The sequence below is a fragment of the Drosophila hydei genome, unplaced genomic scaffold, assembly GCF_003285905.1.
Source record: "Drosophila hydei strain 15085-1641.00,03,60 unplaced genomic scaffold, DhydRS2 tig00000379-arrow-arrow-pilon, whole genome shotgun sequence".
Classification (NCBI taxonomy): Eukaryota; Metazoa; Arthropoda; class Insecta; order Diptera; family Drosophilidae; genus Drosophila; species Drosophila hydei.
The window spans coordinates 387547-406276 of NW_022045720.1; the positions used below are offsets into that span (position 1 = coordinate 387547).

General features: G+C 42.1%; 1 protein-coding gene across 4 annotated transcripts in view; it reads left to right on the forward strand.

The window, feature by feature from the left end:
- LOC111601641 (cAMP-specific 3',5'-cyclic phosphodiesterase) overlaps nucleotides 1-18730 on the forward strand; it is a 113238-nt gene that overhangs the window by 30279 nt on the left and 64229 nt on the right. For 3 of the 4 annotated variants that reach the window (XM_023318310.2, XM_023318311.2, XM_023318313.2), the window contains exon 2: nucleotides 1815-3013. In XM_023318310.2, coding sequence (XP_023174078.1) covers nucleotides 1863-3013 — 1151 coding nt within the window. In that variant the 5' untranslated portion in view covers nucleotides 1815-1862. Of the gene's footprint in view, nucleotides 1-1814; nucleotides 3014-16990; nucleotides 17784-18730 lie in introns of those variants that run through there. The other variant, XM_023318316.2, reaches the window with a different exon arrangement.

Consider the following 18730-nt stretch of genomic DNA (forward strand, 5'->3'; position numbering starts at 1 on the left):
GAAAAACCAGAAGAAGTAGAGAGAAAAAAAAAGTACAGTATTATAATTGGGAGTGCTCGACTAGCAGATACACGGACTGCTCTAAGTTTATTTGTCAGCGAGGGGGTAGCTGGTGGGCCAACTATATAACAACTTAGGCAGTTCTGGAATGGGGTATACAAAACGAACTGCTAAAGATTCTATTTGTCATCTATCAAGTCTTCATTCGCAGCTACGAGCCGAGCCCAATATGCCCAGCACAGTCAGTTGCAATGTGCTCAAACTTTCTGCCAGTTCGTAGCTAAGAAATTATTATTTTTATTATTTATTTACGTTTTTTGTTGTTGTTGTTGTTGGCACGAACCGAGCCCAAGGCCAACATCTGGCTGTGTGCGAGGCGAGGCGAGGCGAGGCGAGGAGCAAGGCGCGGTGCAAGGTGTTGCGCCTTGTGCAATATGCAGAAGTTTTTTGGCACAACGTTCGCCAAATGTTGTCTGACTACATGTTGCTCACGGGGCTGAAGGCAACTTTTGTGATGCCTGAGCATGTGGCATATGGCATGCGGCATGCGGCATGTGGCATGTGGCAGCCGGCATATAGCAAAAAAGGCACCGTAACAACAGTTCGCAGCAGCACAAAAGTTCACAGTGTTTCCACTTGAAGCGAACATTTTGCAAATGCAACCCAAACTCCGATATTTAAGGCCATAAGTTTGGACAGATGACAAAGTAGATGCAAATGCGTTTAAAGTTTCAGACAGGTTGGTTTGAGCTATAACAGATTTTTTGCTTAAATCGATAAATATCGATAACTGACAGACATCAAAAGTTCTGTCTTGATGACAAAACAGATACAAATGCGTCTAATGTTTCGGGGAAATCGGATTAAGCTATAACAAATATATTGCATAAATCGATAAATATCGATAGCTGACAGACATAAAGAGTTCTGTCTTTTTGACAAAGTAGATGCAAATGCGTTTAAAGTTTCAGACAGGTTAGTTTGAGCTATAACAGATTTATTGCGTAAATCGATAAATATCGATAACTGACAGACATCAAAAGTTCTGTCTTGATGACAAAACAGATACAAATGCGTTTAAAGTTTCAGACAGGTTGGTTTGAGCTATAACAGATTTATTGCGTAAATCGATAAATATCGATAACTGACAGACATCAAAAGTTCTGTCTTGATGACAAAGTAGATACAAATGCATTTAAAGTTTTAGGCAGGTTGGTTTGAGCTATAACAGATTTATTGCGTAAATCGATAAATATCGATAACTGACAGACATCAAAAGTTCTGTCTTGATGACAAAGTAGATACAAATGCATTTAAAGTTTTAAGCAGGTTGGTTTGAGCTATAACAGATTTATTGCATAAATCGATAAATATCGATAACTGACAGACATCAAAAGTTCTGTCTTGATGACAAAGTAGATACAAATGCATTTAAAGTTTTAGGCAGGTTGGTTTGAGCTATAACAGATTTATTGCATAAATCGATAAATATCGATAACTGACAGACATCAAAAGTTCTGTCTTTTTTGACAAAGTTGATACAAATGCGTCAAATGTTTCGGGGAAATCGGATTAAGCTATAACAGCTATCTTGCAAAAACCGATAAATATCGATAACTGACAGACATCAAAACCACATTCTTAACCTAAATGAAATCGCAGAACTAAAAGTTCTTAGCTTGTTCTACAAGTTGCCCAAAATTCTGAAAGTGTGAGTTGCGTTGAGTTGAGTTGAGTTGAGTTGAGTTCCAGTTGCAAACAACAACGAGGCGTGAGCATTGCATGAAATGAAAGCAAACCTTTGTGTTCCATAGCCGCAGAGGAAACCCACCTAACCGCAAGGAAACCGCTAACCCAACGCAATGTCCGACAACAAAGCCGCCGACAACAATGGGGGCGCCATGGCGCCTGGCAGCAGCCAAGTGCCGCCACCTCAGTATATCATAACGACACCAAGCGAGGTGGACGCCGACGAGGTGCGATCCGTGACAGATTTGGAGCTCAGTTCGCCGAGCGATGACAATGTCTTTGTCGTGGGCGAGCACCATCAGCTGCTGCAGCAGCAGCAGCAGCAGACAAAGCTAATGCATACGCAGAAATATAGTCAAACGTCGAGCTCATCGAGCACCAGCAGCAAGTTGGCAACACGTTCCTATTCCATGACCAGCAGCAGCAGCAGCAGCGCTGCTGCCGCCACCGCCGCCGCCGCTACCGCCATGGCCACGGCCACCGTCGCTGGCAGCATACAGCAAGTGCAGCAGATGCAGACACAGCACAGCCAACAGAAGATCATGTCCAGCAGCACGCGCAGCCAGAGCCTGCAGTCGAGCGCCATTGTGGGCGAGCAGAGCGGCCATTTGCTGAGCACGGCAGCGGCGCTTGCTCAGCAGCTGAAGGCGCAGTCATCCACCTCGATAATTACCAGCGAGCAGCGCAGCAGCAGCAGCACCAGCAGCAGCACCACTCGCTATGTCAGCTCGACCACACAAGGCGCCAGCACCAGCACCGGCGTCAGCAAGTCCAAGTTCCAAAGCTTCCTCCAACAGCCGGAGGCGCACGGCTTTCTCACAGCTCACCAGAAGCACGTGCGCCAGTTTGTGCGCTCCACCTCGGCCCACTCGGAGGCGGCGGCGAGCATAACACCCGTGAGCGGTGCACGGCCAGAGAAATGCATACGCAGCGCCTCCACGCAGATCGATGATGCAACGGCGGCCAGCGGCGATGCCGAGACAGGCATACAGATGTCCATGTCCAAGCTGGGACTGCAGCAGTCCTCCTCGATTCTCATATCCAAGTCGGCCGAAACTATCGAGATGAAGAGCAGCTCCTCATCGGCGGGCATGCGCACACAGCTAACCCTGAGCGGTGGCTTCCTGGCCCCACCCAATCGCAAGATCACCATACTAAGTCCCATACATGCCCCGCCGGGCCTGCACGATATGCTCAAGCGAGCCGGACGCTCGCCCCTATCGCCACGCATCAGCTTCCCAGGCAGCGAGGCGGATCTCTTTGGGTAAGTTCCCTCAGCGTTAATGGAATTAAGAGATTGATGAGCAAGTCTTTAGGAATATTTCCATATCACATTTGCCTAGACAATATGTTAGGGAAAATATCTAAAGTCTTAGAAAAAGTTTCATTTATCATCGAAGAATACCTTAGCAGACGCCCAATTAGAGAATCAATCAGAGAAGTCTTGTAGAAGACATCTAAGATCCTATCAGTTGCAGCTGATGCCTATACTCTTATAGAAGTCTTCCAAGATCCTATCAATTAATTATGATAACTGAAGTCTTGTAGAAGGCATCTGAGCTGCTGTCAATTGCAGATGATGTCTTTAGCCTCATGGCAGAGATCCTATCCTAAGAGCCTATCAAGTGTAGATGATGCCTTTAAACTTAAAGAATATTTGTAGGAACCAATCAATTATAGATGTAGTCTTCTATGATCCTATCAATTACCAACGTCTTTTGGAAGTTATCTGAGATCCTATCACAAGTAGATAATGACCTCATAGCAGTGGCCTAAGATCCTATCAGATGATGCCTTCATCCCTATAGCAGTCTGATCCCAGCAAACTTAGATATGTTCTAAGATCCTATTAAGTACATTAAATTCCCTAAGTCTAACAGAAGACATCTAAGATCGTAACAGCTTTAAAAGATAGCTGTAATAAACAAGACCTTCAATCTGTTGAGGCACACAAAATTTCTTCGATTGTTGATGATACCTTCCATCTCATAGCAGACATCTAAGGTCCTATCGAGTGCAGGAGACAGCTACAAGCCGTGAAGCAACATAGCCATAAAAGGGCATCATCAATTTTTGATATCATTCAGTTAGTACTTAATTTGCTCTTTAAACTTGCTCAAAATTGAAAGGAAATCTCATCAGTAGCAGTCGACCTCAGTAGCTTGCCATTAAAAATGTGATTAAAGTCAGATAATTCATAAGAGAGTACCTGAGCAGGTAGAAGAAGACTGTGAGTGAATGAATGTGTGTGTGTGTGTCTAGAGAGATAAGTTACAAAAGCCTTGAAACGGCAAAATGCCAAATGCCGTGATGCAGCTGCCTGTTTACCTACCTATTAAACAGATTCCGTTATAATACGCATAGATTGAAGATACAAACTTTAAATGAAGCTTTTGTCAGGTAGCCTTAACAGGCAGTCTCAAATTACCTGGTCTAGGGAGGCGAAATCATATTTTGCTTAACAAGCAGAGACTTCATAACTTTTGATGCATATGCATTACACTCACAGTCATATATATATATATTATATATATTTATATATATATATATATATATATATACATATTTCAAGAATCGCATGCATTTTTAATGTATGTAACTCGACGGAGCTATGAAATATGCAGCACAAGCCAAGGAATTTTCGTTGACTGCAAGGCAACGTCGAACACTAATTGGCTGCATCAGCGAGCCATTTCATGGGAATGCAATATGAAAATGGTTAACAGTATCATTAAATGCAAATGGATTACATTTCCTGGAAATGCAGGCAGCGCTTAAGGCAGGTAACGCTGATTAAATTGTGAGCAAGAAAAGCAGGAGAAAAAGATGCGCAGTTAAAGCGACTGTGGCCATGCTTAACCCTTGAACAGTTTTCGCGCCAAATCGCTTAACGACAACAACAACAACAACAACAACTTGTTGATTAACAACATTGTCGAGCAGCCTGCATTCCGTTCTGCCGACTGGCAGAGAGCCCAGGCCGGCTAATGAGCATGTTTATGTCCGTATCCGGGTCTACGGTCCTTGGCCCGTGCACGGAATTCGTTTTGTAAAATGCGCATCTTCTTGTTAATTGTTATTTTGGCTGCGGGACACGTCGCGCATACGCACCGTGTGCGCTCCAAATGTCATTCGCCAGTTCGACGGTTGCCAGTTGCCAGTTGTCAGCATCTCGCTGCCCACAGCTTGCCACTTGCGCGTTGTCAAAATGCCAAAATTGTTTGTCATAGTCGTATAATTAAATTTAAATGTTTTCGCTCGAGTCGTGACAGCAGCACGGACAGAGCAGCGGGCGGCGAATGGATACGCCGAGGGGGGCTTGAGGCTGGCATATGCCAGGCCTTAGCCAAGTTAATTGCAGGCTACAAATTATGACAATGCTGTGACCACAGCGCACGCATAATTAAAGGAGAAACAGAAACCTTTCCGCAATGAAACGCAAATATATTTGTAATTTAATTTTTGCCTTTTCAATTTGAACTGAAATCAAGTGAAAATTGAAACGAAACGCGTTTTGCAGTGGCCTCAACGTGTGGCTATTTGACAAAAACTTAATTAAACACCTGTCAGCCGACGCCGTGCTGCCCACATTTATTTGCCCGGCTATTTATATGCGCCCATAAAAGCGGCACGTTCGCCCTGGAATTCAGATCTGATGTTGGCACCCATAATAAGCAGAGCGACGAATTCATATTTCAATAAAATAAATAAATTAAAACCGCCCGACGGCGCTGACTTTGCCAATGGCTCACTTATTGTCAGCTTAAATTAATGACATATGGCTTATAACAAATTTAAATATATAACACACACACACACACACACACTCACTGGTTTTTTGTTGCACTAGCCATGGCAAAGGCTTAATTTAAAATAAAATATAAATATATGAAAACAAAATGTCATAAAGCAATTAGAGACAGTTTAAGCATGGCTAATCGAAACTCGAATACCCTAACCAGATTTAAAAAAATCATATGCAATTTTCATTTTTATTGAATTTAATATTTTATAAATTGCTTTTCATTTTAATTTTTATTGAATTTAATATTTTATAAATTGCTTTTAATAGTTGAATATTTTATTTAACTACTGAAACGATTCGATTTCTGATTCTCTTTTACTCTTGGCCATCAAAATATTTTATTAATAATATTTTATAAATTGCTTTTAATAGTTGAATATTTTATTTAACTACTGAAACGATTCGATTTCTGATTCTCTTTTACTCTTGGCCATCAAAATATTTTATTAATAATCTCAATGTTGCCTGAAATAATTGGCAAGCCTTAAGTCTAAGATTTTTCAGCTATAGATTTTCTAATCTATTGTACCAAGTTTATATTTGAACTTCAGATTTAGTTCTCAGCCATAAAAAACTTTTAGATGTAGTTTCTAGATTATAGAATAACTATAAGAATTTAGTATATATACTTTCTAGCTCTAAAACTTAGTTTGTAGCTTTAAAAAAAAAAACTCTAAAATCTAGTATCTGGCAGAAGAAGCTTCCAAGCTTAGCCACGCACCCAGTGAGCGGATCAGGCTACCCACGACTATTTCCTATGCAGAGCAAAATGCGAGTGTCTCTTTGTTAGTTACCCCAAATAATACACCTCCAATGCCCGGAAATAGCTGACGATTCACTTGTCACTCATTAAAGACAAGAATCTTAAGCACATTAAGTGATTTTCATTTGTAAAATTCGTTCGAGTCTCTACCCCGAAGGCAGATCGTTGCCTAAAGCAAAATTTATTTTAAATTAAAAATGTGTTTTCATTTGCAAACATTAATAAATCATAAAATAACAATTGCACGTACTTCAATTAACTAATTAATTCACATTAATGGTCAATTAACGGAAAATCGTGCACTTCGAGTATAATAAATGAAGTCGGTTTATGCATTAATTTTCCGATGCTCAGTCGGGAAAGCAACCGAAAGAACGAGGGCAGAGTTTTGCTTTAATGTAAAACTATCGATAATGACAGTACGGAAATTGGGTGAGACGGACGGATGAATAGATAAATGGACGAACAGTCGGATGGATGGATAGATGAATGGATGGATGGATAGACAGATAAGCGAATGGATGGACGGACGTATAGATGCATGCATAGACGGAAGAATAGACGGATGTATGCAAGGACGGACGGATAGGCGGACGAACGACGCACAGAAGGACGGACACACGGACCAACGGACATGGCTAGATCAATGCAGCTCATCACTCAAATCCAAATCTGTATATAGACGACTCTGACATAAAATCTATAGGAGATACTGCTTAGAAAATGTAGTGGAGCTCGATGTTGCTCCAGAAAGAAGCTGCATGTGTGTGGAATAACTGTGAATTATTAATTAGTGCGCGGCGTGGTACGAACAGGTGCAGTTTATTAGTTCAATTAGCAGGCTGCATAGATGGGTTTCATCTTGCGGATTCATTTGGCTTCTGCGAAACGCATTTCGTTGGCTGGCCGCTGCCTCAATTAACATTCTGTGCAATGCACTAATGAAGTCTCCGGCTCTGGCTTTAGCTCTGGTTTCTGTTTTCGCTTTCGCTTTATGGCGCATTCCATGAGCGCGCATATAAACATTCCGGTGGCTTTGTTAACAGAAATTTTGACGCTAACTATTCGATGTTGGCTTTAAATTCCGACCAGCAGGCAGCCACTCAAAGCCCAATGCCCGTTCGCCCGCTGTGCGGCCCCCCACAACAACTCTCAGAATGCGCACATAAATCTCTTAAAGCCAAGGGCTCAACTTTTGCGCTTTATGTATGCGTGACTTATGTTTACAGTTTATTTATTATTTAAAACATAACAGACAAATGGGCCCAGGCACAACAAAGATACAAATAAAATTTGAGAGAGACGAAGAGAGGAGAGAGTGAGAGAGAGTGAGAGAATGAAGCAGACACCTCTGGGGACTTTCACTTTGACTTGGACGCCATTTATATATGTCCAAGTATTTTTCAATACCCTGCGCCCAGCTCCTCGAGCCCGCCCAGTGGGCATTTCTAATGCCAAATTAAACTGAGCAGCTAAAGGCGTTTTGGGAGCTCGATTAGAGGCCAAGCGGAAGCAGCAACTCGCCTTGAACTTACTCCAATGACAAAACGGGCAAACAAAGGCCAGACGCACAGCTGCGGGTGGGCATGGCTTACACGGCAAAGGTGCTGGTGCAGGAGGCGTGGCTGGCTTTACAAAAAGAAAAAAACCCTTTTAAGACAGCGAGCCGCAGCGCGCGTGCCTTTTCGTTTGCATACTTTTCGGCGATAATGAAGGCAACAAAATAATTGAGAGGCGGTAGAGTGGTCGCGGGGGAGTGGCTGTGGCAGAGCACGTTGCCAGCGATAGCTCAGCAGCTGCCAACTCCCTTCCACTAAGCCAGCTCAGCAAAAAGTTTTGTGTGTCGCCTCAATTAACTGAGCAACAAAATACAATTTTTCGCACCAGCTTCATTTCAAATATACAAATGATAAGCATATATATATATATATATATATATATATATATGTATGTATATATATATATATATATATATATATTTATGTATATCTGTTGTAAGTCCTTTTCTAACTGCGACTCCCTGGCGCGCCGTCCACTGATTGTGTTTTGCCTTATTGAACCTCTGCTCAATTGCATTGTGTTTCTATGGCAGCTAAGGCTTTTTAGCCAGATTTTTATGGAGCGAATATCGTGTTTATCTCATGCTTGTGCTTACTGTCAAATTTGTGCAAAGCTGTGTGCTAAGTTGCTCACAGAATGTTAGCGAAACGAATTTAAGATTTCCATACAGCTCTGTTCACAAAAATAGTAGCGCTGCTCTGCACCAAATATAAACCAAATAAAATTTAACTTTTTGCGTTGGCTAAAAAAAAAACCAAATACAAAGAAGTGAATTATGAAAAAGTTCCTAAATTATTTAAAAAATTAGTTCATCTTAAAATTGCTCAGTCGCACTACTATTTTTATGAACACTGCTGTAAGTGCAAGCTTCAGCTGTCGTGGAGCGCACTTAATATAGCTGCAAGTGATAAATTCTCATTTAGATAGTGATTATAGAGGCAGCCGTTAAAATGCTTTCAACAAATATTGCGCATACGCCATGTAACACAAAAGCAAAGCTAAATAGTTGCAAATCTTAACTAATTGGGTTGAGCATGTTAAGTGTATGAGTGACAGAGATGAAGCGCAAGAGAAATAAAGAGAGAGAGAGAGAGAGAGAGCACGCTAGATTGAGAGAGAGAAAGAGAGAATAGGTAAAAAATGTTTGGACTTGACGCCTGTGGGCAAAGCAGCCACAAGGTATGCAACAGCCACAAAGTGCTGCACGTAAAAGGACTGCCCGGATAGACGGACGAATGGACAAACGGACAGCTGGGCAAACGAACAGACGCAGCAGTTCAAAAATGTCACAAAGCTCGCAAAAAAATGCAAAAAAGATTTTAAAAATTTAAAAAAAATGTGAAGTTCAGTAAGCGCGACTACTAGATACCCTGCTGTTACGTAACAGTATAGGATATGATAGGATGCCCATGTTTATATACGTGAGCTGTAAATAAGTCCAATTACATTTATTCTTATTTAAACTTCCGGTTAAAAGAATACACAAATTAAATTTTCGCTTTTTGAAGGCTTTCATGAAGCCCTTTTTAATCAGGCCTAATGGATGCCAGGTACTCCAAAGCAAAAAATCAAATATATATATATATATCTGAAAAAAGTCAAGCTGGATGCTTAGCAATGTGGGCATATGTGTGCCGGATGGTTGGGTGGTTGGGTGGTTGGGCGGCTGTACGGGTAAGTGGATCAAATCGAGTGGCAGCTGCCGCGTGATTTGTGCCAACAAAAGGCCGGACGAGCATCGTCTTTGCTTAGCTACTCGAACAACTCAAGTTTCCAATTAGATAATGCATAAGTTAATGTGAATTTGAGCGCTCAAATAACTCGACAGGCTTAATCAAAATGCTGCAAATTGTTTGCCTCTAAAGCTTATTGGACTTGACGTTGGGAAGCTTTAGAGCTTTTCACCACAACAAAGCTGAAAGCTGCCTAGCAAATGGCGAGTGCTTCATACCCAGTTTTCCGCTGCTGCCGTGGCAGGAATGTCAAGCAGAGCTTTCAGAAGCTCAAAACTAAAAGTGTTTGACTGGTCGACTAGAGCTTTCACTAATGCTGCAGCTTAAAGCGCTACAAAGTTCCTTTGGCGGCAAAAGCTTTGGAGAAAGTAAAAATCAAACTTGAGACAAATAAAATTTTTAATAGAACAAAAATTTATTTCTATGTGAATTGTACGAAATAAATCAAGTTTAAGGTAAAATAAATTTCTTTCAAGTCAATTTGAATTTTTGCAGCAGCTATGCGAAGCTTTAAAGCTTAGCGCTCGAGCCTTGCAGGAAAAGTTTTTAGCTTAAGATATATTAAGTGTTGTGTTCATAAAAATAGTAGTACAGAAACCCAAACGATTCTTTGTTTAGAACTGAAAGCAAAGAAGAGAATAACGAAAATATGCCGTTATTTTTGGAAATAACACAAATACTACTAATACAAAATCAGTAAAGCTTAATATTTGCTACAAATAATTGTGTTTATCACTAAATTTTGATTGTTTGACGTTTAGTGCTCAGCTGCACTACTATTTTTATGAACACAGCTGTATACACATATATATTGCTATTTATATTTATATATAATACATTTGTAAATCTCCTCTTTGCATTCCAGTCTAAGCATCTTTTCATTTTCAAGCGAAAAAAAAAATTTTCATTTGGCTTATGTTTTGTGTAGCGCAGCACTACTATTTTTATGAACAAATCTGCATATATATTGGCATACTAGTTTAATCCTGCCACGCTTTGAGCTGGCTGATAAGCAACTCAAAATATATTTATCTATATATATATATGAAATTGCTTGATATAGCACTTTTGCAGAATTTTATATTTTGCTCGGTTTCAAGTTGAGAACCTTAAAGTTCGAGCTAAATGTGGCCAATGAATGATTTATAAATTCAAGTAGAGCAAGCTACAAATTTGATCAATTATTGTTAGTAAAGTCTAAGTTTTAATTTACCTAGATAAAGAATATTTGAAGCACAATTATTCGAATCAAAAACTAATTTTCTATCTTTTGTTCTCTTTACAGGTAAGTTCAAGACAAACTCTAACACCTAATACTGATATAAGCTGGTAAGCAAATGTTATACCTCTCTCTCTCTCTCTCTATATATATATATATATATATATATATATATATATATATATATATATATATATATATATATATATATATATATTGACTTGATCTAACTGAGATGCAAAAGCAACCGAAATTCGATTGAATTCATGGCAAACATTGCGTATACGCAACATGGGCGTTAGCGAGCTGGGTCTGGACACGGTGCTGCCGTGTCGATCGCGAGAATAAAAAACCGTTATACAAGCAGCAACACGTTGAAGCTTGGAATTTGTTTCGCTTTTGCAGCTATTTTCTGATTAACTTTGGAGGCGTTTTACATAGCAGCAGCTTGTCGACTGCCCTCAAAGACGGTAGCGGGGAGCGGGCGGGGCCGGACGGGGTGCCCGTAGGGGCACAAAAGCAGCGCCTGGCCCCCAAGCTGTGGCCGTTGCTGTTATCAAGTGCAACAAGCACAAAGAGCTGCAAAAAAAGGAAAAACAAAAAAAACGAAAATAAATAAATGAGAAAAATATTTTGAAACGTATGCAATTTGTTGGCTGCCTGGTTGCTGGCTGCTGGCTGGCTGTCGGCCACGCCCACCCGCTAGGCGTGCAGCGACTGCAGTCGAGTTTGCTGTGCGCCATGGCCATAATAAACATGTATGCATACAGACACAGAGGAAGGCGTGAGTGAGGCGAGAGAAAATCTTAAAATGAAAAAAAAAGTAGGAATTGAGGGAGTGCTCGACTAGCAGATACCCTGAAACCTGCTCAGCGCTTCTTTGCTAATCCCTTATTTTCCACACACATAGCCAAAAGCACACACACACACACACACACACTGTACTTAAAATGTACAATTTCAACTTTTTGGACAGCCTAACGAACGTGACTAGATCGACTCGACTCCATGTCCTAATCAAGAATTTATGTACTTTAGGGGGCTCTGCCACATCTCCTGCTGCCTGTTACATACATTTGCATAAAACCAATATGCCCCAAAGCCGCATTTTCAATGGGCTTAGGGTATAAAAAACCAAAGTTCAAAGCGCAGGAAATTGAAAGCATTAAAATAAACGAAAGCGAGTCGAAATATTCGATGCCAAAACATCAACGCGCGTATACTCTATGAAATCATAAAACCGTTACAAATTTTTATAGGACTGTAACAATCTTTCGATATGCTTAAAAAGTCATTTAAGGATATATCAATTTAAGGAAATTACTATTTTGTTAAGCTTCGTTGCGGCCGACTCCATTTACTAGCTTCTCTGCCAGCTGAAAATTTCGCTTAAGTCCGTTTGGTAACAGCAAAGTTTTCAGGGTATCTCCACGTCGGACACTCCCGGCAAGAGCGTGCACTAAGCGAAGCGAGTCTATTGGCTTTGGTGCTAGCTCCAGCTTGTTATCCGTCCGCACGCAGCCAATCGTCTTATAAAGTGTTTAGATTTTTCCCACACGCCCACGGGAGGCGTGGCACATCCGCAGACACTGCATCTAGAAAAGTTTTCTTTTAAATAGTGAACGAGTACGAGTATTTTGCAGTCTTGAGTGGGTCTGGCATATCATCCAGTAAAGCGTGTGCCTCCTGGGTGCCATTTTCCATTCATTATTTAGTTGCCCTTCGTGTTGCTGTTATCGTTGTTGTTGTTGTTGTTGTTGTTATTGTTGATTGTGCTTTCTAAAAGCACAAAGCGGACAGCAACAGCAGCAGCAGAGTACAAAGTACAAAGTTAAAACACAGGAAAGAAAACTTTGCGCAGCATTTGGTAAATGCTCTTCCATAACAAAGAAGTTAAGCCCATGTGTTATCGATAACAGTGGTAATCGATAAATATTGGTTAGCTCTTTATCGATGTGCTTGCTTAAAAATATATAGTTTTCTAGTTTGGCTACAGATATTAATATGTCCAGCTGCTGTTTATCGATAGTCATCTATCGATACTCAGCGCTAAAAATGGTATTCTGTAATGACAAAGTACACGCTTTGCGTTGTTTATTAGAAGCGATAAGTTATCGATAATTCGTTTTAACTATCGATATACACCGAATACCAATTGCTGACATTTCGATATCAATTTGAGTTGTTATCGATATATGTATATATTTATATAAAAGCTTAGCAGAAGCAAAGGCGAACATTGTTATCGATTCGTAAATTTTTTTATCATTATCGATACAAATGCATATATGTTTATATCGATATAAATTTATCGACATCCATATTGCAATTTATTTATTTATTTAATCTGAGCTTCAGCTAACTGTTATCAATATAAGCACTTATCGATATTTGAAGCTCTTTTGCTATGCAACTGAGTCAAGTAAACCTCTATTGCTGCTTATCGTTATCGTTATTCATAAAAAGCTAAAGATTCAATTCACAATTGCACCTTAGTCTCTGCCTATCGATATATTGAGACCTTTTTCCAGTTGTACCAAGTGAGCTGCTATTGTTACTTATAGTTATCGTTATATAATAGTTATCGATAAAAACGCAATGCTGCTGAAACCTAGTAATCGATATATGCCATACATATATATCTCTTCAGCAAGTCATCGATATAATCGATAAAAACTATGAATCACATTAGATTATTTTCCATGGGCTCAAACTCAATGCGAATTCGCATGGATCCGCGGACGTCCATAGGGCGTCAGTGTAGATTGGTCCACGAGCGAACCGCAGGCTCATCTTGACAGATCTTAGCAGTTGGGCGGCTTTATGCAAATGATGGCAGAGGGTAATGCTGCTGCCGGTGCTACTGCTGCTGCCGGTGCTGGCAAGTGACAAGGCGCCCAGCTAGGGGCAATAAAACGTAAAGGAAAACGCAAACGGGAAATGGAAGCTGGTGGCTGTTAGGCCAGGTGTGGCCTCTTGCCCAGCTACAGCTGGACCATAAAAAATGTTTGCCATCGCCAAGCAAATATCAGCGCATCCAATTGCTTATTGTTGTTGTTGTTGTTGTTGTTGCTGGCAATTTTCATTTAAGACAAGTGGCCCGCTGATGGATAACTCACGGGGCCTCGAGTAACAGGCGCCGGATAATTGCAATGCGAACCGACTCGAGCGTCGGGGTCGCATCGTCGTCTGTCCCCTCGCGCTCTGGCATCCACTTGGCGTACGGCTGTTTATTGGATTTGTCGCCGAGCCCAGCCTAGCGCAGCCAGGGCAAGAAATTTGAAACTTTGCGGGCAGATGTCGCTGGACCAGCTTCGCACCTGACGCACCTGAGCCCAGCTCAAGTGGCCAATAACGAAGAAAATGTCAGCCAACTGCAACGGCTGTCAGCTCGTGGCTGGGGTCACCTGGCATTAAAACTGAAGCCTCACGAAATTCGCGTCACTTGCGGTTGGCCCTAGACGGCAGCCGGGCAGCAGTTGGGGCTGCACCTGGGCTTGGGGTCGGGCAGGTGAAAGGGGTTGCTTGTCATTCAGCATTTGTAATTACATCAACTAACTAAATTGGCAATGATTTATAAACTATTCTGCATGATACCCCTTGTAGTATCGAAGGTGCAGTTATTTGGTAGGATATATATATAGGATATTATGATTAAAAGTGTCCGTCTTGCTATTCGTTCATCTGCCTGTCTGTCCGTCCGTCTATCCGTCGTTCCGTACATACGCCTTTTCTCTAGCCATTTCGCCACTAATCTAGAGACTTGCCATGTTGTTTGCCCTCATCTAATAAAGTCTTCAGATTTTCCATCGGAGATACTCTTCATTATCCTGCTTTCATTTTTCATTCTGCCTTCCAGGCGTCTAAAGTCTGCTTTCGTAAATTCTACGAGAGTTCCTCATCTTACCAGAGATCCTCTGTCTTCTTGGCATCTTATGCAAGGAGTTCGACCAGAGTCCCTGCCGCTATAACTGACTGATGAGCTCCAGACACCTATGCTGTGAACGTATGTTTAATTCTGCTCTGCTTTGGACCTATAGCATAGCTTTCCTTTACTTAGGTATCATATGTGAGGATTTCCTAACATATTTCCTTAAGGACTCTCCTTTTTCCAGTAAAAAAAAATGAGTTTACTGCCCAGTCTAGCGCCTAGTCCTTAGCCTGCTTGTGTTGGCTCGAAAACAGAAGTAAATCCGTAACTGTTCATTCAATGTTCATTATCATTCGTTCCTCTCGCACACTCCGAAGGACAATATGTGGTAATACCCATCTAAGTCTAGGACTTAACGTCATTTGTGTTGCACAGTGTTAGCTAAGACGAGAACCAACCAACCAACCTCCCAATACTTGACCCCGCATCGACGTTCTCCATTACAAGTGCAAATGCTAAGGCAAAGGCAATGGCTCAGGCGAGGGGGGGGGGGGTGCAGTGCAGCTATGCGTAGATGAAGTTTTCAAGTGCAATGCGCAACAACAAGAACAACAACAGCAAGCGGTCTATGATAGCGGCAGCAGCCGCGCTGACGCTGGCAGCGCAGCAGCAACCAAGGCAGAAGAGCGCGCAGCTGTGTGTTGCTGCGCAATGAGAGAAGATAGAGAGAGAAAGAGAGAGAGGGAGAGAGAGACGAGGTCCGAATAATATAGGCATAAGCGTTGTTGCTCTCTCTCTCTCTTTCTCTTTCTACCGCTCTCACTCGCGCTGCTGTTGACAATTGTTAAGCAAACGCAAAGCAATCACAACAATAACAACAAAAGATAAGCAACAACAACAAAAACATTGGTTAATTATTAAAAATAATAATAATAATAAAAAAATAAATGAATAATTAAAAAAATAATTGCAAGCGTTCACTGCAATAAATAACTGTTAGGCTGCAGCTGTAAAAACAAAAACAAAAAGGAAAACAAAAACAAAATACAAAAAAAAATAACCGTTGCACAGCCTACACAGTAGCAAAGGCAAAGGCAACGGCAAAGGCAATGGCAACGTCGCCGTCAACGTTAGCGTTGGCGTAGGCGTCGGCGTCGCCTATTATTTTTGCGCACTTTATTCTACTTTGAAGCACGCAGCACGTAGACGGCGAAGCGCCGCTTAGTCTCCGTTCTCCACACAGCTTCCGTTAGCTTTTGGCGGCGTGCGTGGTCGGTCGGTCGGTTGGTTGGTTGCTTGGCTTGGCTTGGCTTTACTTTGCTTTGCTTTGCTTTGCTTGGTTTGGCTTGGCTTGGCTTGGTCGCTAGCTCACACGTTCGGTCAGCGTCGGCGTCGGCGTCGGTGTCGGCATCGACGTTGGCGTCACTGTCGTTGCTCTCCCACAGCAACGTTGGCGTCGCGCGTCGCTGGCTCGTTTGGTGCCAGTGTTGTGCGGTCGCTGCAGCTGTGAGCATCGCGAGAGCGCGCCGCGTCGCTGTCGTCTTGTTCATATGTGTGTGCGTGCCAGCGCGTCTATATATTTACATATATATATGTGCCTGTGTGCGTGCGTGTGTATGTGTGTGTGCATGTGACAGACAACAAACCGCCTCGCGCTCGAAGTAATCATAATAAATAATATCAAAATAAACAATACAAATAAATTATTATTTTTTGTGTACATGAGCAGAAGAAGCAAAAACAGAAAGTGCAAAAAGCATCGTGAATAAGATGCAATTTTTTTGACTATTTTTTTTGCAAGTGTTTCGGCAGCGCCGCGGGCCGGCGACTGTCGCAGCAACGCCAACGAAAGAGGCGCACAAAGCAAACAAAAATTACATAAAACAACAGCAAAACGAACCAAACAGAAGCACCATCGGCAGCAGCAGTAGCAGTAGCGGCAGAGGCGGAGGCAGCAGCGGCAAAGGCCAAACCAAAAAGCGAATCTAAATTAAAATCGTAAATCAACGCAAATCACACAGCAGCAGCGCCAGCGGACAGCACTACAAAAAGAAACAGCAACAAGAATAAGCAGAAGAAGAAGAAGAACGACAACAATCGCCGCTTATCAAATGCCGCGACGTCGACATCGCTTAGCGCCGCGTGCGTGAGTGTAGCTGTGTGTGTCTCTCTGTGTGTGTGCGAGTGTGTGTGTGTGTGTGTGTGTGTGTGTGTGTGAATGCTTAAGTGCGTGCACCCATCTGTGTGTCTGTGCATGTGTGCGTAAGTGAGCGGCAAAGTTTTGAACTGGCGGCCAAAGGCGACAACGCCACCGCCGCCGCCGCCGCCGCAGCAGCAGGTGCAGCGCCAGCAGCGCGTCAACGGCGCAGTCAGAGCTTAACGACTGCTGCGACAACAACAACAACAGCAGCAGCAACAACAAACGGCTCAACAGCAGCTGCATCAACCCAAACGCCGGCATTTCGGACAAGACATTTGCTAAAAGCCACCGCCAAAGTGAAAAAGAAGAAGAAGTGGAAGCAAATCAGCTTCGTCGATGATACCCTGCAGTCGACGTCACTGCTAGTGCCAACAGCGGCAGCATCGCAACAACGGAAACGCTCCACCTGCAGTGCACCACCAGCGCTTGGCGCCAGCAGCGGCCACTCGCAGTCAACGACAGCGCGACGCTTAAGCAAATTCCTGAAACACAAAGCAAGCAGCGACGCAACGCCAGCAACAGCGCAGCGACGCAAATCATCGACAGCATCGATCATTGTCGAAACGGCACTGAACCGTTGTGCCGGCGGCCGAGCCGCAGAGAAAGCAGAAGCCGAGAGAGCGACAGAGGGTAGCGAGCACATTGCGAGCCGTCACAGCAGCAGCGCGACTGCGGGCAGCGCCACTGAAGAGGCCAGCAGCAATTGCAATACCAATACAAATACAAATACAAACACGAACGCTACGTCAACATTCGCGTCCGCATCCGCATCGGCATCCGCATCCGCATCCACATCCACCTGGTGCGGCAGCATTAACTTTCTCGTTTATATGGTTTGCTCCTTCTGCTGTTGCTGCTACAATTATCGCAATAGTCCAACAAGGTTAGTGGCCCCTACCCCCACCCACTCACTACTTTGCCATGTGTTGAACTGATCTACACCCGGTATACACTTGCAGCAGAGTTCTGCCAATTGCTTTCTATATGTGTTTTACAGTGAAGCTCACCTAGGAAGTATTACCACAATAAGAATAGCCGAATAGTCCGTCTTATTGGTGTTATACTGTGTAACTAAATAATAACTGAAAATGTGTCCGTTTAAGGGAGGCTATACTGTAGGACTATATAAAGGTAGCAAATGTGTCCGCCTTAGGCAGGTTAGACAGTGTACCTTAATAATAACTGAAAATGTACTCGTCTTAGGTATGTAATACTGTATATATAATGTATATAAATAAGAATAGCAAATATGTCCGTCTAAGCGAGGTCATACTGCATAAAAGTGTCCGTCTTAGTGGGGTCATACTGTATATGTAACATTGGCAGGCTATACTGTATATCTAAATAAGTATAGGAAATGTACGGACACACTAGGCAGGTCATACTGTACATACTGTACAGCATCACTGCAACTCACATGTCTGCAAGGGTATTCAAACTTCGGCTATTCGAAGCATGTACTTAAGTAAACCCTATCAGCCTCTCTGCATCCCATCTAAATATTACGTATTCCAAAGCTCTTTAATGTTCTCCCAGTAGTTCCTAAGTATCATATACTCTATCTATAATCTCCTAAACACTATATCCTTCACTCTGCGCTATCTGAAACTCCTAAACGATTTTATCTATATATAGTAGATAGTATTATAATTGAATTATAATGATGTTCATATACACTGAGAGAAATGTTAATTAATATATAGAACCAGTTCTTCTATGAACAAGTTCTTATAGAGAAAACAACGAACTGAGAAAAATATAATTTTTCATTTGCAAATTCTTCTCTTAGAATAGAAAAAATAAAATATATAAAAAAATTTGTTTTATATA